The following is a 24,639-nucleotide window of genomic DNA, read 5'->3' as shown; positions in this document are numbered from 1 at the left end:
TAGATCACTTTTAATTCAAAACTAAAAACCCTTGTTCAAAGCGCCCACGTATGGTACCTCAAATAAAGCAAATAGGTTTATCACTTCTACTTCTTAATGAATTAAGCATTGCATTTGAGTATTACATCGTGACTGCAATGGACCATGTGCATGAAGGCCAGAAATAAGTAGACATTTTCTCTAAGAGCCTACAGTCGTGTCTGGGGGAGGGTGGGCCTATGGGGTCGGGTTGCACACTAAAGGATGTAAGGGGAAGCACATCCTCAGGAACACATGCTACAGCGACAATAGCATCTCCTTCACCTGACCACCAAGAGCTTCACTTCCTGTAGTAGTCATGGGGTTTAACAAATAAACAAACGGCCACGATTGTGTACCCAACATTAAAGCAACACTATGTAGTTTCCATGTAAAAATGACTTACAGCTCCCCCATGTGTTTGAAAAGCGCAACAGTGCCTGGTATCAGACACTCTTCTGCAGGCAGGGGGAGGGGCGGGGCTGTGTTTCCTATCCTCCACCGCCACTTTCAGAGTGTGCTTGTAGCAGCTAGGAGGCTGCTCAGGTTGCAGCAACAGTACAATTTGTCCAGTTAAAAGTTGTTCTATCACTGAAATAATTTTAGAGACATTATTTAAAGGTAAAAAAAACTACATAGTGTTGCTTTAAAGGAACAGTATGTAGGATTGTGGCCAAAACTGATATTGCAATCACAAAACTTGTGGCTAAAACTGGTACTGCAATCACCCAACTGGTGGCCAATACACAACATGACAACATAAACATCAGTTGAGGGCTGCAACTCCACTTTTTAAATGACAATATCCTGGCCGGACCACTGTTGTGAGTGATACAAGTATTTGAAATGAAAATGATTTCTTAATGTCTAGTGACATATCAGGGCCATTTTATGATTAATTGATATACATTTCTTACATACTGTTCTTTTAAGTTGTTCTGGGGTGACACGGGGTACCTGTCTATATAGTGCCGCAGGCATGATTTATTTTTGTAGGCAAAATCTGGAATCGAGTTAGCATCTTAGCGCTTTCGGTTCCATTGCCCCGAATTCAATGGGGTTTTTGTTAAACGTCTTAAATAAGATATTGAGGTAACACTAGGGATGTGCATTTATGTCATTTTTTCATTTCGTTTAATCCATAGATTTGAAAAACTCGATTAGTACTCGATTAGTTAATTAACTAGTTTGGCTCCACAACATTGCAGGGTCGGGGGGTTGCTGCGGTGCGGGTGAGCGGACTTTATCTGTTTGTTTTTGAATCATGCATGTTAACGTTACTGATGTCATACGCCGGTCTGCGTAGCTCAACACAACGTCAAACATGCACACCCAGTCTTTACTACCACAGGCGCTTGTAATGCTAACCAGACATCCAAATGCTGCCATAACCACAAAAAATTAATAAATAAATAAATAAACACACGTGATCATTGTTTTCATGAACGATCATCAATGCCACATTCGAGTACTCGAGCATACTTGTGCCCATCCCTAAGTAACACAAGCTTTCTCTGATCGGATAGCTATCTGATTTGTTAAAACTGTTCCATTTACATTTGGCCACATAAATGTGTCTTGGCAAAACGGATATGAATCCAATCTTCTGCTCCTGCGCAAAATGCAAATACAAAAAAATGGATTACTCCACCTTAAAAAACTTAACACGACATATATGCAACAGAAGGCAGCACTTACTGTATTTTGGGCAGGGGATACGTGTCTCCTTGCCCGGCATGTGCTGGAGCGCGAAGTACCGAGCAACAGGACAGTGACGCCGCGATGATTAAACGTGCAGGTACAGTTTTACAAAACTCTCAAAGTTTAATTTCTTTGTTTAATATCATTCAAGTTTGTCATTGAATGCTGCCTATTTTTTCAAGATTTTGATAACTTATTTAATAGGGCTGTGACGATTAATCGCGTTTCCCATTAAAAATACCTTGGTTTTTGGTTGGGTGGTTAACTCTTTCGCCGCCATTGACGAGATATCTTGTCAATCAAGAGAAAACGCTTCCCTGCCAATGACGAGATTTTCCGTCATTCCACAATACCGCTATTATCCACCAGGTGGCGCCTTTCCGCAACTTTTTAAACCCGGAAGTATTGCCCTATGGGAAGCGGCTGCATGTCCGTGTCTGTTTTAAAGATCGCTCTGAATGGGATCTCTATGAAAAGTCCGTCACAAAAATGGAATTATCTCTGCTTTTTGCTCAAAATGTGGTGTTTTTGCAGAAACCTACCCATATTCATAAGCTGATTACAAAAGAACTACTGAAGGTAGGATGAAACGTTTTTTTTTTTTTTGAAAGCAGAGGGTCTGTTCTTTCATTTGGTATATTGTATGTTTATATATTTAAAGAAGAAAATTTTCTGGAAGGCATTAAACTTTGGTGAAAATCATGAAAACCGCTAGCGCTGGCTGGCAACTTTTTTTAAAAACGCTGGGGGTGAAAGAGTTGACACATTTTTCTGTGGTGTCACAAACTCAGAACACATTTAATATCCTTATAACTTCACAGGGACTATAAAGATTTACATACCGTAGAATTACTCAATGTTTACATGCACAAAATTGTGTCAATCCGACTGAATTTAATCCGACATTGCAATATGTTCGTTTACATGTACATTGTATATAATTCGAAAAAGCAGAGGACTTGGCAACGCAGTGCACAGTATCCTCATCAAGTTGCTTTTTCTTGATGAGCAAAATGACCCAAGATTTTTAGACAAAAAATAATAAAATTTAAGTGATTTTGTGCATAAAACAAGCAAAAAAAAAATCTACCAATGGGGTAAGCAAAAAATCTTGAACATTTTTCTTAAACACTAAATTCAAGAAAAATTCAGAAATCCAAAAAAAAGGCAGATTTTTTTTGTTTGTTTTATGCACAAAATCCCTTAAATTTGATATTTTTGGTCTTAAAACTAGATTTATCTTCTTGGGTCGTTTTGCTCATCAAGAAAATGCATCTTAATTTAAGAATTTTTAGATATTTCTACTGAAAACAAGACAAAAATACTCCTAATTTTTTTCTTCAAAATAATTTTTCACAGTGTGGGCAAAGAAAACAGACTGTACTTAATGTGATAAGATGTGTACTTAAGCATAATTTTTCTGCAGATGTGCAAAACGTATTTTGAATCCGAATTTTTGAAAATACTACGATTCGCGAATTTACATGCATACTTTTCTCCTGATGATTGGATCACAGATCGGACTACAACACCTCTCTCAATACGATCAAAATTTGCTTCTGATCGACCTCAATCGTATTGATTAAGGTGTTTACATGAAGGCTTTTCAATACAATTGAGCCATCAATACAATTCCAAACTAATTATTTGGTTACATGTAAACATACCTAATGATTTTGGTCCTACCACCCCTAGTTCAGAAGTAACATTCATTTAGAACATCTTACTGGCTTCAAGGACTACAATTCACCTCACATACTGGGTCTATCCTGCACACTGCATCCCAGCAGGCTTTTCTAGGAGTCAGTGGTTCATGGGTTACGTGGGACCCTGCTGATTCGCTGTTACTCCAGCATATCGCTCTGCCTTTACAAGCTGACAGAGGCACGAGTGTAGAATTACACCGGTTTCTTCCAGGCAGTTTAATCAGCGGGCCGCTTTTCAGACGTCATACGATAACAGTGCTAAGTGAACATCCTGGAAACGCTCGTGGTCAGAGTGCCACCTTTCCTGAAGTGCTGATTCATCGGTGAGACACAAATCCTGTAGGACATCTAACAAACCAATGTGACATTGTATTGTCTGCACGGTCTACACAGAAACAAAACGTGTAGAGTTACATTCTAGGAGTTTAGTAAGGATTTTAACAATTCTGGTTCTGATGCTCTAAATGACTCCATTAATGATTAATTTAGTAAATATTAGCAGATTAGCGGTTCATTGATTTACAAATGATGATATCTTTTCAGAATTGAACAGACCAGGTATGACCAATTCGAAGTAACCTGTTTTTGCAGAAGGTTTGTTTTAGACTTAGACTTTGTAATGTGACATAAACGCAATACAAAAAGAGTGGTTTACTGAGATGGCTTGTGAAGATCGAGAAGTAGCAGCAGTGTCGTGTGCTGAATTATTGATTAGTTGATGCTCAAACGCTACTCCACCCTCTTCCTGTCTGCACTTGCACCACACATGCCCCTGATCTACATACATATCAATACACATATAACAACTCTCATCTGACTGCATTAAAAACAATCATCTGAGCTCTACTTCAACGGAAAGCTTTGGTAAACACTTTGATGTCTTAAGGTTGCAATGATGTGGACATTTTTAGTTATAGCTAATAACTGATAATAGCATTTTCTTTCATATTTCTGATAATGCAAAACTAGAACAAATTAATACATAAATACTGAAGATATATAATAATGTGCATTCAACATAAGTGCCTCTCTCGCTCACTGTAAAATGACATTTTGTAATTACTAACGGAGGCTATAGATGAAATGCGAAAAAAAATTAGTCCTAAATAAAAACAGAATAAAAACCTGTCAAATGTCTTTAAATAAAACACTTGAACAATGTTGTATGGTGTGGTAACCGCAGTATTCTTAGGTTGCTGAATTATTCGGAAATAATGCACATCGGCGGTACAACGGTCACAATTATTCCTTACATATTCAACACACTCAACGTAAAATCTATACTAGGATCGCACACTATATCTAAACCTTTGAAACAGCGTAAGTTAGCATAATGGTGTGTATTACCAGAACGTAGTTATTTCAAAGTAGGGTAATGTTGCTATAATAGCATAAATAATACCTTTAAAATGATAAAGCTCAAAGTTCATTGCCAGGCAATATATTTCAGTGTTTCCTCTAGGATTTTTTTCAGCTGTGGCGGCAGGGGGCGCCCATGATGATTATAAATGTAAAAAAAATTTAATGTAGAATATAGGCTACAGTAAACTAACATGTACTTTTTTATAATTTTCACGCTGTCATTTACTTTTCCTTATATTTATAGCATATTGCTTTTCTTTGTTTGATCTAAACTGTATTTTCTTAAAAAAACGTTTCACAGCTACGTACGTAGTTCGGATATTTCTTTGTAGTTTTAATGTAGTGTGCATTGCAAGTTCGTCCTCGTGTTTAGCGTACAGAGCTGTTACAAAGTCATGCAGTCCTGTTTGATAATCCGCACCGCTGTGATTGACAGAACAACCGACCAGTTTTCCGACATCAGCAGCAATTTTATTTCACACCCGTACCATTTGACATAAAGACTGTGACCCCGAGCCGGTCACACCGCAAATCGCCCAGTTAAATATAAACCTTTACCGGTCTTCAGACAGATCTTAAACACAAATAAGCACGGGACATTTAAAAACGAGTCAAATTTTGGTCTTGGATGTTAGACCCGCATTTTACTCTTGTCTATTGAGTCCCGACCTGCATCTACAACACAAATGACACGCGAATAGCCTATTACACCCGTTAGATCAAATATTATGCGGTTCACCCGCAGGTACCCCAACCCTGCTGTTTTGTCTGAAAACAGATAAAACAGTCTCACCGTCTGCCTCAAGTTTCTATTACCAACATTCTTCTCTTCCACGGGAATAATGTAAGTTTCCTTACAAACAGGTTCGACTATTAATGTCTTGCAGTCGCATATAAGTAGTATTCAGTATTTAGCCTTTTGTTTTTGGACAAATCTTATCATTTAATGTGAAACTTTGTGAGTGTCTATCTAAAGCACAGACGATTGACTGACAGCTGAGCGGTCAGCAGCGCGCTGCGCTTATAGCCTATACTGAATAACTAATGGCCAGATAAGTTGATAATATCAGTACAGTGATTCCAAATGAATGTCCAAAAAACTCGTAATATGTTAAATCAAAAGTTTAATAATGTCTTTTCTCGCAGCCCTGCGCTGTGTTGGTGTAGACATGCGCAGGTAAACATCATATGCGTGATGACCTTGCAGCTTAAATTACCCTAAATTTATAGTCATAAAGATAAAAGTAAAACAACATTCGAAACTTCAAATGATGTATTTTTATTTATTTATATGAGTGTCAAATATAGGACTAAAAATAATGGTATAGCTCACATAGCTGTCTTTACAGGCCTGCCCCTGCTTCTACCTTAATCACTGATTATAAACGTCTAAAGTATATATTGTTTTTTTTTTAATTGGAAAATATGGACATTTGAGTACTTCAACAGAGATGAGACATACTAAATCTTATTTTGAATACCATTTAGTACTGATAGTATTTTGAATTGGCTTGTTTGATTGTGATGACTGAGGAATGTGTGAGCTGAGTCTCGTAGGCAACGCCCCCTGCCAAGTCATCATCTAGACAGTGAACAGAGCATTTGCATTGTGTCGCCAAGGTAACGCTGACACCGTGCTGCTCTGTGACGCCCGAGATGCTACTTCCTGAATCAAAGTGCAGTGTGAAGTGATCAAACCCTGCAGCCGCTGAATGACAGGACAAAGACCTTAACACCATTACAGCAGGGATGCACCTTTCGCATGAAACAAAGCGATCCATTTTCATATTACAGCAGAAGTGTAAACAGGCACTGCGGGACAAAATATTACATATGCATTGCCTTTATTATATCGCCAAAGATTAGATATATACCTAAAATTTATAATGAAAGAATTTAATTCTAATAAAAAATAATTTTATGCAGTTATTAGTCATCATTAACTTAAACTGATGCTGTAAAAACACCACTTTTGTCAAAACAATTATTTTTTTTTACAAAACTATTGTTCATGTTAAAATCTGTTATTGAAATGTGTACATGTGCAATGCATGTAAATTTAAAGGTCCAATGTGGGACTTTTAAAAGGATCTCTTGACAGTAATGCAATATAATATATTACACAACTAATATTAGTGGTGTATAAAGACCTTACATAATGAATTATGTTTTTATTACCTTAGAATGAGTAGTTTTTATCTACATACACCACAGGTCTACTTACATTGATGTCGCCGCCATGTTTCTACCGTAGGTTCAACATTGGAAGAGACAAAAGTTAATAGATCAGCTATGAACATTGCACAAAAGAGTGCAAGTGTAATTAAATAATCACATGTATTTTTGTATAGCACTAACTGCATATTTCTTTTGTTTATAAATGTTTAACCTCTTGAAAAGCACCCACACTTTGCCCCAAACAATGAAAAGACCTACTTTCACTAAAAGGGTTGTTTTTACTAAAATATTTAGAGTATACGTATAATGATAATATGGTATTCATTCGAAAAGAGACACACTGAGCTTCATTTTCCAGGTTTCAAAATTATTTTAAGTTAAAAATTAAAAAAGTTAGAGAACTTACTTGGAATGATGTTTGCACAACATCTGTTTCATTACTCAAAAACTTAAATGATAAATATGTGTGTAAATCCTAGAAATGCAATGATCCCAAAGTCACAAGTGTAAGGAAGTTATGTTTCACGTTTAAGGTCTATAGGCCCAAAAGTGAAGTTCTTGCAAGGGTTTTTGTAAGACTAGTGCCTTTTCTAAGCGCCAGTCAGCCCCAAAATAAAAGTCTTTGTTTACATGCATACATGTTCATTCGTTCTTATTATTTATCCTTATGTTAGCTTATAAAATGCAGTTTCCACACCAGGAAATAAAACCTCACACAAAGATCGTTGGATTCCTTATCTAATTGGCTACACGTTCTGTCTATCAATATTTTCCATGAAGTCACTGGAGGAACGAGCGAGTCAGATGACGTCACGATATTTGACAGCGCTGTTTGGATATTATGTATTATACTCCCGCCTAATTTTAAAAACAAAGTTTGAACGCGGTTTATGTTTTTACTAGAACCTGAAGTGTAATCTCATATACAGCGTTACGACGTAAATAGTCCTCAGATTGTAAATTATATTCTATTACAAGATGTTCATGCAAAATCTGATGTAAACAACAGACTATATATCTATATTTCACGGATTATACGCATTTGTGAACAAAAATGGTCATTGGATGTATTCTATTAGACGGTTTTCATGGGTTATTCACACAATCATTATATCAACACAACGGTAAGAATCACGTTTATATTTTGCATGTTGTCATCTGGACTTCTGTCACAAAATACTAAATTTATGATGCTAGAGCATCTGTATCTCAAAACATAGACCATGCACTGATGCTAAACCCATATACCTTTTAAACTATGCATAGTAATGTTAATTTTATTTATGTTTGTAGACAGTGACGGACGTCATCCTGCCCACAAATTAGTGCACGTCAAGAGGTTAACTTCCTCAAATTAGATCTGAAAATTACGCACCCACAGATGGTTGGCACCCCACACGGCCCCTTTCCGACTCTCCTTCCGGTTTATCGCCGTCATTTGTCATGTAAAGTTGAAAGGCGGCTTTAAAGAAACCACCCTGATTTTAAATCAGTCAAAGATGACCAGCTGACTAGTCTTGCCCAAAACGGACAAACTGCTCTACAAAGCATGTTTCGTCCCTACGTTGTCTCAGACAATGACGTTTATCCTGTTGCAGCTATCGTAGCTTCTCTTTGCGTTTCGAAATTGAGGTTGGTTGCAATTCGCAATCTTACCGCTAAAAACCCACACTGGTCCTTTAAATGCTGGTTTAGCACTTGTTTTCAAATCGCTCTCGTAATAGTTTGATGTCACAGGCTGATGTGCAGTAGTAGTAGTTTGTATACGACAGTACACAGAATGGGGGAGTAGTAACGTTGAGGGCTGTCAAGATTACTAGATTTTTCGAGTATGCAACTTAAAAAAAGTAACTTGTTAAACCTGAAATGTGTGTATTGATCCGTTTCAGACCTATACCGATCATTAAAAATGCCACATAAAATGGCAGACATAAAACATCCTTCAAATATCCTTCAGGCCCTTCTGATGACAATGAACTGTAAAACTTCCTTAATACTTCAATAGCATTTACTGTAACTACCATAAAATGTCTTTGCACTAGATATTTAACCGTGTACCTGGTCCACGTGTTTTATTAGCCTCAGTATACTGTGCTTTGATAAGAGGAGATAAAAGATCACAAAGAAAACCACTGCCAAAATTCTGCTCAACTATAACAACACTCTTCTCTACAGCTACAAGAGCGCCCACACTTACATTCAAATACAAAGAAAATGATCACTTCTCCCATATTAGGGACATCAATTACTAAAACATCAAGTCATCAGAGGAATTTCATTTAACTTAAAAAAAAAAAACGCAAGCACCCACTAAATACAAACACACACCGTCCCATGGCAATGTTGGATTACCGAAAGATTAGTCAACACATCTTATCTGAGTAAACCTTGCATGTGCTTGAGTGCTGAATAAAAATATCACAGGTAAAGCCAACTACTGCAGTCAGCTCCTATCAAGGCCAAACGAATAATTCATTATGTCCAGAAAGGGTAGAAAATAACACTTGCCAAAATAAATATTTTTCTAACGTAAACAGTATGAGCAAATAAAAATCCAGTGGTATAAAGGGCATACTGCTGTGCATTATATTCAGGTAAACACCAGTATCCCATACAGCTAAAATATGAACAGTCCATGACAAAATATCACAGCAGGTCAGAAATATTAATGGCCAGCACGTTTCTCAAATCTGGTAAGTGAGGTAAAACCTTAAAGGACAAGTTCGGTATTTTAGACTTAAAGCCCTGTTTTCAGATTGTTTATGGTGAAATAGAATGGTTTTGACTGAAATTTCGACATTTGCGGGTGCCATGAGAATTTTCGCGTGTTTGTGTTTCAGCTCAGATCTCAGCAATGGGTTTAATGGTGCACTGGAACAATCCTTCCTAAAATGCATTAGACTTTCGTTTATAAAGATGTGAAACTCACCGAGTGGTCAGGGGTGTTCACTGATATGCTCACACAAAAATCGCTGCAAAAGATGCTTTCCAACAGCTGTTTTAGCATTCGTTGTTAACTTGTGGACCTATTTTTCCAAACGCCTCACACCCGTACATTCTTCCGCTTAGAGCTTGAATAATATACACTCCAGCCCAGGTGGTGGCGCTAATCCGCCTTTGCCTATTGCAAGAATAGAAACAAAGTTCCCGGCGCGGAGTAATACCGTACCTCACAGGACATCTAATACAAGTCCATGGGGCTGGTAAAAACTACGATAAAACCTGTTGGAATGCGTCTTTTGGAGCGGTTTTTGTGTGAGCATATCAGTGAACACCCCTGACCACTCGGTGAGTTTCACGTCTTTGTAAACGAAAGTTTAATGCATTTTAGGAAGGATTGTTCCAGTGCACCATTAAATCCATTATAGAGGTCTGAGCTGAAACACAAACACGCGAAAATTCTCAGGGCAGCCGAAAATGTCGAAATTTCAGTCAAAACCATTCTATTTCACCATAAACAATCTGAAAAGTCTAAAATACCGAACTTGTCCTTTAACATTGAAATGTGTGCAGATTTTCTTTGCTTTACTATAAAGTCTGGGTGATCTGTCAGGCGATGACTCAACATTTCAGATACATCACAGGGGAAGTAATCCTCAATCCAATACAAAGAAACATTCAACAAAAACCTGCTCAGCAACTCTGGGCTTCAAAGCAAGTAAAATGACAGTAAATCCCAGCCACAAAGCCATAATCATGTAAATACAGTAAATGACACATACCAGATACAATGAGCAAACTGACAAACAGTCAAAGAATTGAAACATATTACAATAAAAGATAAAGACAGATTAATCTAATATAATCCAGATAAACAAAAGATTAACACAGGGTACATCTTAGCATGCAAGTTATCCTTACCTGCACTGCCTAATGTTTTGTAGAACCGGTATTCCAAATGTAGCTGTGGGGCCCTCGATTTCACAGGTTCCTTCAGGATTATTCAGAAAATAGAGAAGTTAAATTCACATCGAGTATTCAAATGGACAAATACTCCAGCCAAATATGTAATATGAGCAGTTCAAATATAGTGTTGAAAGGACAAGGGCACTCCTGACAGACACACCTAAAAGTTGGTACTTTTAATAACTTTTTGTTCCGGGTCTTCAGAATTTCATCTACGATGCATTTTTTGAAGCTGCTCTCATGCACAAGCGAACATTGTGGAAAAATTGGCAATATTGCAGTAAATATTTAGCATTATTTGTTTACCTTGCATAATTGTTATATAATTATTATTATTGTATTAACTCTTTCCCAGCCAGCGTTTTTTTTTTTTAAGTTGCCAGCCAGCGCCAGCATTTTTCATGATTTTCACAAAAGTTTAATGCCTTCCAGAAAACGTTCTTCTTTGAATATATAAACATACAATATTTCAAATGAAAGAACAGACCCTCTGCTTCATCCTACCTTCAATTAGTTCTCTTTTTATCACCTCTCAAATATGGGGAGGTTTCTTCGAAATATGGCTGTAACTAACGATTATTTTCATAATCGATTAATCGGGCGATTATTTTTAGATTAATCAACTAATCGGATAAAATATAAATATTTACTTTATTAGATGTTTTCACAAATTATAGATGGTTTCATCGGACGCACGTGATACACGTCTGGATCCGAACCTTACTTCCGGTTTCGTTTTTTTAATGGTCTGACTAGTTGCTAAACTGATCTCTTGAACAAATGCCTCGTCGAAAATAACAAATGTTTTGGTTTCCTAGGTAATCTATGTGTTGTTTTGTTTGCTTGATATATAAATAAACTATGTTTAAAGAATTTGTTGTTATTTATTATCAGCGGAGTTTACCGGAAGTTACGCGACAGCGGCTTGTTTATGTTGTTACCGCTGAAACGGTCTATAGCTAAATGGGGCACTAAATTAGGGTATTCACCTGTAGAAGTGTACTTTTAAAAGTGCAAAAGCCGCACACTATTTTTGATTTTAAGCCTTAAATAAAAAGGTTTGTGCAGCTTTTAAACAGTAAAACATCTTTAAATGTCAAAATATCAATTAACAAAATGAATTAAGTCTTCAGGGATGTGCTGAGAATTTTGCCACAGATTAATAAACAAATTTTAATCTTCAGCTTTAGACCTTGATGAATATTAAGATTATGTGTTATTAAAAAAATAAATAAGGCATTATGATATAAAAATGGTGATATAATGCGTTGTTACAGTAATTTTTTGCTTCCGTGCTTTTAACCAAGCTGGTCGCGTGGTCATAAGATCGCCTAATTAAACGTGCAGCTCGCCAATGAAGTAAAAGTGTCATTTAAACACGAGCGGGAGTAATGATGAGTTTATATGGATGCTAACTAATATTATATGTGTGAGTCCGCTGCAGTGTTTTGTATATGAATATGTTAGAGCTTTCTCTGATATTTCGTGTGTTCGCGCCAGAAGTCAGAAAAGATGGCCCTTCATGCGTGTGACAATGTTGACAACGAATGTCATAATCGATTTTTATCGATTTTATCAATTAGTTGTTGCAGCTCTACTTCAAAAACACAAAATTTTGAGCAAAAAGCTGAGATTATTGCATTTTTGTGAAGGACTTTTGATAGAGATCAGATTCAGAGCGATCCTCAAAACATATACGGACATACAGCTGTTTCTCCGCATTTCACACCTGGTGGATAATAGCGGTATTAAGGATTGCCGGAAATACTTGTCATTGGCGGGGAAGTGTTTTCTCTTAATTGACTAATTAACTTGCCAGTGGCAGGGAAAGAGTTAAAATATTTTGCATCATTTTTATTTTCCTTAAAAATATATTTTCAAGTATTGCAAGTATGTTCTCCCCCCAAAATTTTTTTGTTTTGTCACATCCAGAATGCATGCATGTGTTCCTCATTTTAAATAGAAAACTATTATTCTATTATTTTTCATATTTTTCTGATGTCTGGATTTATAAAAAATATAAATAGATGGTTCAATATATTGGTAATAAATGCATTCTCCAGATATATTTTTTAAAAATTCACTGCAAATGTCAAATCCATAACACTGGAATTGCCCGTAAACAGACATTATGTACAAAGTTTCTACTGACATAACCACTGACATATGAAAGACATATAGCTTCTGTACTGACAAACATAAACCTACTCACCAATTTTATTGCAACATACTCGTTGGTATAGAGGTTCTTTCCTAAAATAAAAAAGAGACATATTGTGACTCATCTGCTAATATTTGAACAATTTGAGATTATACATACTGATTTCTTAGTATCTGACACGTCAAATTTTTACTTCAATGGCGGCATGTGCTTGATCTAACACAAACTCCACAAGTTCGTGCAAAACCTGTTGATTATTCAAAGTTACTTCATCATAATTTGTTAAATCACCTCAGGAAAGGAACTTCACCTCACGTAGCTCTTTCAAGACTTTGCAAGCTATAAAGACACTGATTGCTTTCTTACCGAGCTTCAGCTCTCCAAAATTCCCACAGCCGATCTTCTTGCCAACTCTGAAGTTAGGTCCTACCATCAGGACTCCAGAGGATGTGGAGGAGCTGGAAGGCCTGGAGTGTCCACTGCGCCCCTGGGCCACTTTACTGCTCCTCACCGGCCTCTCGCCCTCCTTCTCTCTGGGGTGATCCATGATTGCGGCACCAGAGGCACAGAGATCCAGACGAACCAGGCCGGAGCCCAAAGCAGACAGCTCAGGCCAAAAGAAAGCTCATGGGATGATGGCTGTTGGCACCACTGCCACTTAGCCAATCACTGCTGCCAGCACACTGAGAAGAGGAAACGTTTGATGTCAGTATGCTCTGAATACAGTCGTGTTTTGGAAATTTTAAAACACTTACAACAACACAAAAGATGGAAAATAGATAATTTGAGAGGAAATGCTTTAAAAAAATCCAATTAATTGGAAAAATTGCTGGCACCCACTGTTTAAATCTTAAGTGCCTTTGGTGATGTTGCCAAAAAGGAAAGTTGCTTAACATTCATTACATTTAATGAAATATTATGGAATAAAAATACTGATCGTCTCGCATCAACCATAAGACAAGTGGCAGGAAGCAAACAGGGATACTTTTTATTTCATGTCCACTTTTATATGGGGAAATGGTAGGGGTGTAACGGTACGTGTATTCGAACCGGACCGTTTCGGTTCAGGGCTTTCGGCACGGTGCACACGTGCACCGAAAGGCCGAATGCATTTTGTGTGCGCCTGTGCGGAACATAATAGGTGTGTTTCCGCACGAACATATTAAGCGGCGGAAGTCTCCTCGTTCAGCGCAAGTCTTCTGTCAAACATATAACATAATTAGGCCCGCAGAAAATTTTTTATTTACTTAGTTGTATATCCGTTTGATTATTGATGTAAACGTTTACGTGTCGTATCTAAAAGCGCATGTTAAACGCGTGTCAACGCGCTGCTTTGTTCTTTCAAAAGTGCATGAGAGGTTGCGCGTCTTTCGTTGCTACGCAATCATGAGACGCGCTTTCTGTGACAGCGAGAATAAGGAATACGTGATCAGATTTTTCATCTGCACCTCATGTCAATCATATCATTGTCACAATGCGATCAGCTGGTCGGGACACGGAGGAGCTGTAACCCGGGCTTACTCAGCTGTTACTCAGCTGCGGAGGGGTTCGTTAGTAAAGTCACAGCTTACATTGACAACACAAGCAAAGATTAGGAGAAACATGCAAAAGATCAAAGATGGCTAGGTATGCAACTCACTAATCTCAAAATGAGTGTATAATAAGTATATCATCATGTTGCTTGCTATGCAGTTACACATAGAGCAGTAATATTATTTTTATACAGAGATGGTACATAGCCAATTCAATACTGTGAGTTAAACAATCCAAAATAAATCAAAACAGAACATTTTTGGTGTCAAAAATGTAGGCTAATTGTTGATAAATGTATTCAGGAATTGAATTTGTTAGTTCAAGGTTTTAGTAGAAAAAGTTTAAGAAAAGGTTAAGAAAAGAGTTACCTTCTGTTATAAAATAATGTAAAAAAGAACTTTGCAGTAGTATTTTATTTATTATTTTTCATTTTATATATATTTTATATGTTATATTTTAATAAAAAGTGTTTAAAAAAGTGTAAACAAATTGTAAAAAAAGTTTATAGTAATAAACAACCTGCAGTTTAATGTTTGCATTTTCCCCTTACTGAACCGAAAATGAACCGAACCGTGGCTTCAAAACCGGGGTTCGCACCGAACCGTGATTTTTGCGTACCGTTACACCCCTAGGAAATGGTATAAGCAAATCACAAGTTAGTAGTATTGTGTCTTTACAGTATTTATTAGTTAAATTGTTTACAATAACTATGATTATGAGGATAATCGTGGCATTTTGAAATAATTTTGTGTAAATTAGTGTTGCGCGATAGTGAGATCACCATATTGTCAGCCTGTGAGATCGTCGATACACGATAGTATTGAGTTTACGAATTTATTAATATAACATTTAATCTATCTTCAATAATATTTAAATCGATAAAACTAATTAAAGCAATCTAGTCAAGATCACAACAATGCTTGATGCCAAGCCAGGGCTCCAGACTAACTTTTTCACTAGGAGCACAGTGGCCCCCAGCTAAAAATTTTAGGGGCGCAACCAGAAAATTTAGGGGCTCACACAATAAATCAACATGCTAACCAAATATTTCAGGGCTCGAAATTGCGACTGTTTTGGTCGCATATGCGACAAAAAATGTAATCTGTGCGACCTTAAAATATATTTGGGAGCATTTGTGCGACTGCCTATTTTGTTGTGGTGTGACTTGATTTAGATTGTGTATGCTGTGTGCTGTTCCAGGTTCAGCATTTTCTCCAACATTACATAACCAATCAAATTTCACCTTTAAGTTCTTGCGTTTAATGAAGAGCGCAGATTGGCTAATATGAATGTCAATCATTCCTTGTTGCCGTGCTACGTTGGTACGCAAAGCGCGAAAATGTGAAAAAACGAACCGCGAGCATGAAGAGACCGAGGCGACTACAGACAATGTTACTACTGTATTAATTCATAACGACGGTCCGGATTTAAATTCTCCTTTCGGAGAGAGGCTTAAAAATTATGAGTGGCTCCGCTATGAAAATGACTTGATGTTACTGTGTTTACTGTAAATCCTGTGAAACGGAGGTTGCAGGTAAAACGGCGTTGGTGGCAGAATCCATACATTTTAAGCGCGAGACCTTGCTTAAACATGGCGAAAGTGCCAAAAACACAAGAATTGTCGTGACAAATGTGTTCATCATTATTGATGGAGATACCGACCTGTCTATCAAATAGTGTTTGATGATGTATGTGCGCATCCTGCTTGAGGGACATCCGACAGACATCCTTGTATTCCATGTTAAGGTGGAACACGACAATGCTGATGGTATGTTTTTAAAAACATTGCCTATTTAGTAGTAATATCATCCTGGTAATGCAGTTATCAAAACCAATATATATTAGCCTTCTATATTAAGGTCACTTTTGTAATGTCACCATCAATCAGTGTTTTACGTGTTTGCTAGATTTTCTATTGTAATCATATTTGTGTTTCCTGTAATTGTTAAATTATTATTGCTGCTATAATATTTAAACAGCATTTGGGTATTATTTTAGTAATCTATGCAGCAAAAAAGATCAAATTTCAAATCTTGGCCATAGGATGTGTAAAGCCCAGTTGTGGTGTTTAATTTTTAATAAAATAAATCTATTGACTTATACATTGTAGTTGTGGTGCTTCATAATTTTTGGATGAGTGCCCCTAAATTTTTGCTGGTGCTCCTAACTCTTTAAAGTTGGGAGCACCAGTGCTACCAAATAAAAAAGTACATTTTGAGCCCTGTATTTACATTTCTACTAATTTCCACTGTATTACTAATAAATACTTTAATGATAGATCATGCAGAAAGTACAATTTGCTGTTTTAAATTCAGTGTCACATCACAAAAAAAGGTCAAATTTACTGGTCGCACTGGATGTAAAATTCAGTGGCACACTCTCAAATTTTGGTGGCAAGAACACACCTGGGCTTTTTAACGTCACATGAGACTACGTAACTAAATGTCATCCACTGTGGATCTGATAGGGTCGATACAGAAAATGCAAATACGGTTCTGAAACCAAAGACCCGTTCTCTAGGGAAGCCTTCAAGCTTAGCATAAAAACGCTGCTATACACACGGAGAGATTTTAAGGATTAAAATTTAAATATAATTAAGGATTCAAATTACAATATAGTCTTAAAGTCTGGCAAGAACTGTAAAATGTAAACTGTAACTAACTGTGTTGAAACTCTGAACGCAGAAAGGCTTATAGCCACTCCTATATAATTAAATCGGCAATGTCTAAAACGCGTGCAAATGATAAACTTCATAACGAATGATCTGTCAACTGCCCCGAGCATCGTTCATGCTTGCGCCAGGTCATCAGGCACTCCTTACAAGCCCAGCCTGAAGAAAAGCACGCACATAAAGAATAGATTTCCGATTCTGCATTGTTTTGGTAAATTGAAGATCAATTACATTTTGAGATTTGGACATTGTCACGGGCAGGTCACCATAGCTCTGGCCACATAAAGCCAAGCACTAAAGATAACAAAGCAAGACCTACTCCGAACATCAAAAGAGACAAGAGAACCAAATAAAAGACAACTGCCCCATGTAATAAAACAGATGTTACAAGCTATAACAATATCATAATTTCTGTAAAAAGTCTTATATAGCTGAAAATCATGATTTCCTGTTGTCCGAAATTAAGGTCTTTTTACACTGGAAATAGTTAACCCTGGGTTATTTTAAAACCCGGGTTAATAGATTCCTGGGTTATCTGTTTGACTCTGTTCATACTTAACCAGGTGTTAAGAGATAACCCTGGATATTCATAATCTGACGTTTCACACTGTGCATTCCTAAACCCCAGGTCAGGTTTATCCAACCCTGCTCCAACACACTGTCTGGAATTATCAAGCAACCCTGAACACCTTGATTAGCTGCTTCAGCTGTGTTTAATTGGGGTCATAACTTTCTAACCCCGTTTCATTTCACACTGCATGCATTTGGCACCACAATGTGGGGTTAACCCCCTCAAAAACAGGGCTAACTCTACTTCCAAGCAGGGTTTCATTTCAGGGATAACCCCGCTTTTAAATTACAAGTGTGAAACGATCCTTATCCTAGGGTTAAAAACGGGGTTAAGAACGAAGATAACCCAGGGTTACGTGCAGTGAATATATTCGAATGCGTCATTGCATTTCAAAATATTCAACTTAAAACAAAAATTCGCAAGATACGAAGTTAAATCCCACAAGTAATCTAAAGTGAGGAACATGATGCTTTGCGCTTGGTGTGTACACAGCATAACAGTGTTGACACTGACAGTATGTAACAAAACTGGCAGTCATATACAGAGAAATACACACACACACACACACACACACACACACACACACACACACACATACACACACACACACTTACTTTCTCTCTCTCTCTCTCTCTCTCTCTCTCTCTCATCAACTCTGTTACTTAATCTTGGTAACAGAGTTTGACAGTAACAGAATTGACACTGACTTATTGACAATGAGAAATCCTGATTTTCAGCTATTTAAGACAGAAATATTATATTTTTATGGCCTGTCACAACTTGTGATCCATGACAACGAATAACAAATTATCAAAATGTTTAAAAATCTAAAAATTTGAAAAAATAATGACCTTGCACACCCAATGCACCTACAATTACAAAATCACCCTCATATTGGTGCTTGGACAAACCAACTTAAAGAGTTTAAGGAAGACTGTATATCCGGAGCTACAAAAATGTAAGGTATGTGGAAAATAATGTTTTTTACCATAAACCACACAAACACATTGTATTATACCAAATACACAAAATAACATTGCTTTTAGCAATAAAATAGGTGCACCTAACTGACCAATATAACAAAAACACATTGTGTTCCTCATGTCAACAACAAACCTCGGTTAGCTCCAAGTAACTTAAAGGTAAACAATACAAGACTGCAAATAAAACCATGTGCGTGTATCACACATTTCTAATGTCCTGTGCTGTATGTGCCATGCAGTCCTAGTGCAACATGCTGTATCCATTAGAAGGTTCATTTCAAATCATTAACCTTTTGAAAAGAGATTAGCTCAGGAGGAAGCCAAGCATCGGGGAGGGATTCCTATTGTGACACCAGTAAGGAAACGCTTTCCTAGAGCCATGAGCAAGACAGCATGCTCGGTGATATTGGGCTGATCCCACGATTTCAATATCAGCGGTTGAGTAGGAAACAGAAAAACTGAGGCTAGGGTTTTGCAAATTTGATCTGGAAATGCTTTGAACTCACATTTAATTCAAAGGGTTTGGGATGCCATAAAAAAGCTCATGCATGCATTCATTCATTTAACAATAACACAGAAATAAGCATTTGAACAGGTGCAAACACCTCGTGACTGTAGAACTTTTAATATGGTAGCAGTCACACCTGTTAACTCCAAATTTTAGCTATGTAGAAAAAACATCCGAAAATCGTTTGAGGAATCAAAACTGAATAACATTTAAAAATGCCTGGCCTGGGCTTAACTTACACTTAACAGGATTTGTATCGAATATAATGTTGGTTACAAAGCCACTGGCATGCAAGTAAAACGTGTATACTGATGTACCTGCATGATCCAATCATCTGACATCTGACTAGAGATCAGACCACCCGTGCGTATGCGCGTGTGTAACGGATTCTCTAATGAGCTCCAGTGAAGACAAAAGCCTTCTAAAAAAATAATAATTAAATACTAAAACGTAAACAAATACAATCTTACCGACATCTTTAATCTGAAAAAAAAGCAAACAAAATCAAATAAATAAATGTCTTCTCACGACACTGAATGAGTTTTTTTCTCTGCGGGCCACAATCCTTGATGTTCAATGTTTTTAGATATTAACAGGAAGGAGGAGCAACAACATATTCAAAATATCACCTGCCAATTGTTTTAATCCCCGATAGGTTCACGTTTATTGTCGAGAACAATCAATCGATCAGTCTATATTTCGATACAAATATAAACAGCGAGCGAATAAATGCAGTTATTCAATCTTCTCGCTATTATGAACCACGGGGGGAGTCGCGATGCGCAGATACTGGACCTTATGTTTAATCGCCGAATACAGATTACATCCGTAATCGATCAGTCAAGATCATTGGTGATTTAAGACAGGATTACCAGTCAGTTACCGATATGAACTCATAAAGCTAACAGCCTGGCAAACACCTTTAGCTCGTTAGCTCTAGCAGTCTGATATATTTCACTCACTTCCACGATGATATGCCCGTAACTTCGCCAGGGAGAGGATTACCGAGATACCAGCGTCTGCCAATTATTTGACACGCTTTTCCCAATAAAATCAGTCCTGGTATCCCGCTAGCAGCTTTTCCTCCTTTCTTTAGTGTTCCTGCAAGTAACGTGAACCTTTCGCTGTCGCCAATGACTTCCGCTCTCGGACTCCAAGGAGATTTCAAAACAAAAGTCCCTACCGTCACTGCTCAAAGCTCGTTCAAAAAGCATGGAAGATAAACAGGGCAAAAACAAACGCTAACCAGGCACCTAAAACTAGTGAAATTGGTATAAGTGAGTAAATAAAATATAAGTACACTTATTTGGTAGTAGGTTATTACGTTATAATACAGTGGTACGTAAAACAACCCACCTGTAAGAGCGTTAATGTGAAGGTCGCTGGTTTAAAGTGATTTTCGCTTAAAGTCTCAGTCGATAAAGTAAAATAGCAATTAAAAGATTATGTATGATTATGTATAAAATTATTTATTTACCAAAAGTACCTAAAAACCTTTAATGTTCATTATCTACATTGATTATTATCTACATTGATTATTATGCTCTGTGTATACATAACACTTGCGTAGTATGTAGGTGCACATACATAGCAATAATATAACACTTTGGCTTTACTTTTTTTTGAGAATTGTTTTGCGACTAATTGATTATTATTACCTACATGTTCGTTTTCACGTTTATTGTATAGGTTGCACTGTTGTGTGTAGCACCACCTAGTGAAGTAGGTGTAAATATTGTAAAGCGCATGTATAAAGAAAATATATATTTTTATTATTTACACTTCTGGTATCCCCAATCCTAAAAAAATAGTCTAAAATAGATTTATGCTAAGTGTCTGCCATTTGTTGGCCAATGATTAATTATGTATGATGTAATTATAAACGTATGGGTGTTTTTTGATGTGTGTTGGGTTTTAGTTACTTTTACGGTATTTTGTGGAAACACAAACGTGATATTTGTATATTTGTATTATTCGTGTTTTTTATTTTATTTGTGTTGCTATTCACAACTGTTCCACAAGCAATAAAAATTGCAGGTATTTTATTTACGTGCATTGAAACATTTTCCGCGAAATCCGACCAGAAAAATTGCAGTTATTTTTTTCGTATTATTATTGTAGTGATTATGCGGTATCCCCAAACTGCTTGATTTTTAATCCATCGCAAGTCTGCTTTATTTTTTATCTCTTTCCTGATTATGATTAATTGAAAAAAAAAAAGTTCAATATAAAATAAAAGCAGTGATCTTTATAATGTTCAAAGCTAGATATAGCTGCAATATTTAAGGGTTTAGTAAAACAAAACCCTCTGCTTTATGAACTGAGCTTCAGCAAAATAACATTTCTGTCAGGAGTCGAGTTAGTTGATGATTTTGAAACCTACAGGGGGCGACGTCGCTCTTGTTATCATCCATGATAACGTAACATACAAACCTAGATTTAATTTATCTTTAGTGCTTTAATATTCACACTGTATGAGAAACACGACGCGTACGCAGCATAGAAAGCAATCATGTAAGAAACGCTACAACTACACGTCATTAAAATATTTCGGTGTTTTCAGTTTGAATCCGAAGGGGTTAACGGGTGTAATTGGATCAATGGGCATAATGCAGAGCCCCAGCATCTAATTTCATTTGTAAAACTGCTCCTCGTCTAACGACAGGAGTTACTGTTGACTGCGGGACAAGTCTGCTTACTGAAAACATTCTGCTGAAAGAGTTTCGGTCTCCTGCTAAATGTTTATGGGATATATTATATCGTCTCTTGGTTGCCATGGGAGAAAAGGAAGGTGTCAACTTTTCACATGGAGCTTTTCCAGCCCTGTCCTAAACTGATGAACGCAGTCTGCATGTAAATATACCGCCTTTCACCGCAGTTTGAGTGACTCTGGATTTATGCCGACGTGGGACGTCGAGTACACGAGTGTTGTGAACTGGTTAGGACCAAACTAAGTAAGTAGTCAGTGGGTTTTGTGATATTTGAATATTTTCCTCTGCATCTCTATGGCGACTAGGTGAGCGCGTGCACTCGTAATAACGTGGCCGAAACTGAACCGTCATAGCGGATTTATTCTGTTTAAGATCCGCTATAAAAGCATAAACAGCAGGCACATTCACTTCTGACTGAAATTTATAGTCAATATTGCATGCACCGTTGGATTACCTCGCTAAATGTTAGACTGTAACTTTCTAGAACCTGAATAGTACACAAAATAGTTGTTTTCACCTTCCAAACGAAAGTCTTAACATTTCTTGTAGCTTATTTAAAATTATTTTGACAGTTTGTGATGACTTTGGGAATAGTTGATTATTCCTGTATGTACCTGGTTTTCATTAATTCGTCTTGGAATATAAAATACAAACCTCTTGTGTGATATTGGTAAACTTCAGCTACAAATTAAATACATGTGTCCATCAAAATATTGGTGAGCACAATTTTCAACCCTGTGACACAACACTTCCTGTCTACAATCCAGTGAAATTTGATGAGGCTTCATCCTCTTGTGTACCTCACCATCTGAAGATCTATCTATCTACAGGTTTCTATACAACTATCTATTTATCTACAGGTATCTATTTATACAACCGTCTCTCTGTCTTTCTGTGTCTATCTGTCTAACTATCTGTCTGTCTGTGTGTCTGTCTATCTATACAACTGTCTATCTGTCTATCTATACAACAATCTATCTATCTACACGTATCTATCTATCTACACGTATCTATCTATCTACACGTATCTATCTATCTACACGTATCTATCTATCTATCTATACGACTATCTATCTATCTATACGACTATCTATCTATCTATACGACTATCTACACGTATCTATACAACTATCTATCTAACTATACAACTGTCTGTCTGTGTCTATCTGTCTATCTATCTATCTATACAACTATCTATCTATCTATACAACTATCTATCTATCTATACAACTAACTATCTATCTATCTATACAACTATCTATCTATCTATCTATACGTATCTATCTATCTACACGTATCTATCTATCTACACGTATCTATCTATCTACACGTATCTATCTATCTACACGTATCTATCTATCTACACGTATCTATCTATCTATCTACACGTATCTATCTATCTACACGTGTCTATCTATCTACACGTGTCTATCTATCTACACGTGTCTATCTATCTATACGACTATCTATCTATCTATACGACTATCTATCTATCTATACGACTATCTACACGTATCTATACAACTATCTATCTAACTTCACAACTGTCTGTCTGTGTCTATCTGTCTATCTATCTATCTATCTATCTATCTATCTATCTATCTATCTATCTATCTATCTATCTATCTATCTATCTATCTATCTATCTATCTATCTATCTATCTATCTATACAACTATCTAACTATACAACTATCTATCTATCTATACACAACTATCTATCTATCTATACACAACTATCTATTTATCTATCTATACACAACTATCTATCTATCTATCTATCTATACAACTATCTATCTATCTATCTATACAACTATCTATCTATCTATCTATCTATCTATCTATACAACTATCTATCTATCTATCTATCTATCTATACAACTATCTATCTATCTATACAACTATCTATCTATCTATACAACTATCTATCTATCTATACAACTATCTATCTATCTATACAACTATCTATCTATCTACACGTATCTATCTATCTATACAACTGTCTGCCTGTGTCTATCTGTCTATCTATCTCTCTGTCTATCTATACAACTATCTATCTATTTATACAACTATCTATCTGTGTCTATCTATTCTACTATCTATCTATCTGTCTGTCTGTCTGCCTGTCTATACAGCTGTCTGCCTGTCTATCTGTCTATACAACTGTCTATCTGTCTATACAACTGTCTGCCTGTCTATCTGTCTATACAACTGTCTGCCTGTCTATCTGTCTATACAACTGTCTGCCTGTGTCTATCTGTCTATCTGTCTATCTATCTATCTATCTATCTATCTATCTATCTATCATCTATCTATCTATCTATCTATCTATCTATCTATCTATCTATCTATCTATCTATCTATCTATCTATCTATCTATACAACTATCTATCTATCTACACGTATCTATCTATCTATACAACTGTCTGCCTGTGTCTATCTGTCTATCTATCTCTCTGTCTATCTATACAACTATCTATCTATTTATACAACTATCTATCTGTGTCTATCTATTCTACTATCTATCTATCTGTCTGTCTGTCTGCCTGTCTATACAGCTGTCTGCCTGTCTATCTGTCTATACAACTGTCTATCTGTCTATACAACTGTCTGCCTGTCTATCTGTCTATA

General features: G+C 36.6%; 2 protein-coding genes across 6 annotated transcripts in view; one reads left to right on the top strand and one right to left on the bottom strand.

Annotated features, from left to right (window-relative positions):
• csnk1g1 (casein kinase 1, gamma 1) overlaps window positions 1–20,441 on the bottom strand; it is a 53,543-nt gene extending 33,102 nt beyond the window's left edge. For all 4 annotated transcript variants that reach the window (XM_065261593.2, XM_065261594.2, XM_065261595.2 and 1 more), the window contains exons 1-4: window positions 20,261–20,441; window positions 13,399–13,715; window positions 13,084–13,124; window positions 10,827–10,896 (exon numbers count right to left, since the gene is read on the bottom strand). In XM_065261593.2, the coding sequence (XP_065117665.1) occupies window positions 10,827–10,896; window positions 13,084–13,124; window positions 13,399–13,579 (292 nt within the window). In that variant the 5' untranslated portion in view covers window positions 13,580–13,715; window positions 20,261–20,441. The remainder of the gene's footprint in view (window positions 1–10,826; window positions 10,897–13,083; window positions 13,125–13,398; window positions 13,716–20,260) is intronic.
• Window positions 20,442–21,835: 1,394 nt separating this feature from the next.
• The window catches only part of pacsin3 (protein kinase C and casein kinase substrate in neurons 3), a 48,690-nt gene continuing 45,886 nt past the window's right edge, over window positions 21,836–24,639 (top strand). For both annotated transcript variants that reach the window (XM_065261588.2, XM_065261587.2), the window contains exon 1: window positions 21,836–22,252. The gene's annotated coding sequence lies outside the window, so the exon portion shown is untranslated. The remainder of the gene's footprint in view (window positions 22,253–24,639) is intronic.

Source organism: Paramisgurnus dabryanus, chromosome 2 (assembly GCF_030506205.2).
Source record: "Paramisgurnus dabryanus chromosome 2, PD_genome_1.1, whole genome shotgun sequence".
Classification (NCBI taxonomy): domain Eukaryota; kingdom Metazoa; phylum Chordata; class Actinopteri; order Cypriniformes; family Cobitidae; genus Paramisgurnus; species Paramisgurnus dabryanus.
The sequence above is the reverse complement of the archived record's forward strand: the minus strand, read 5'-3'. Positions and strand labels throughout refer to the sequence as shown.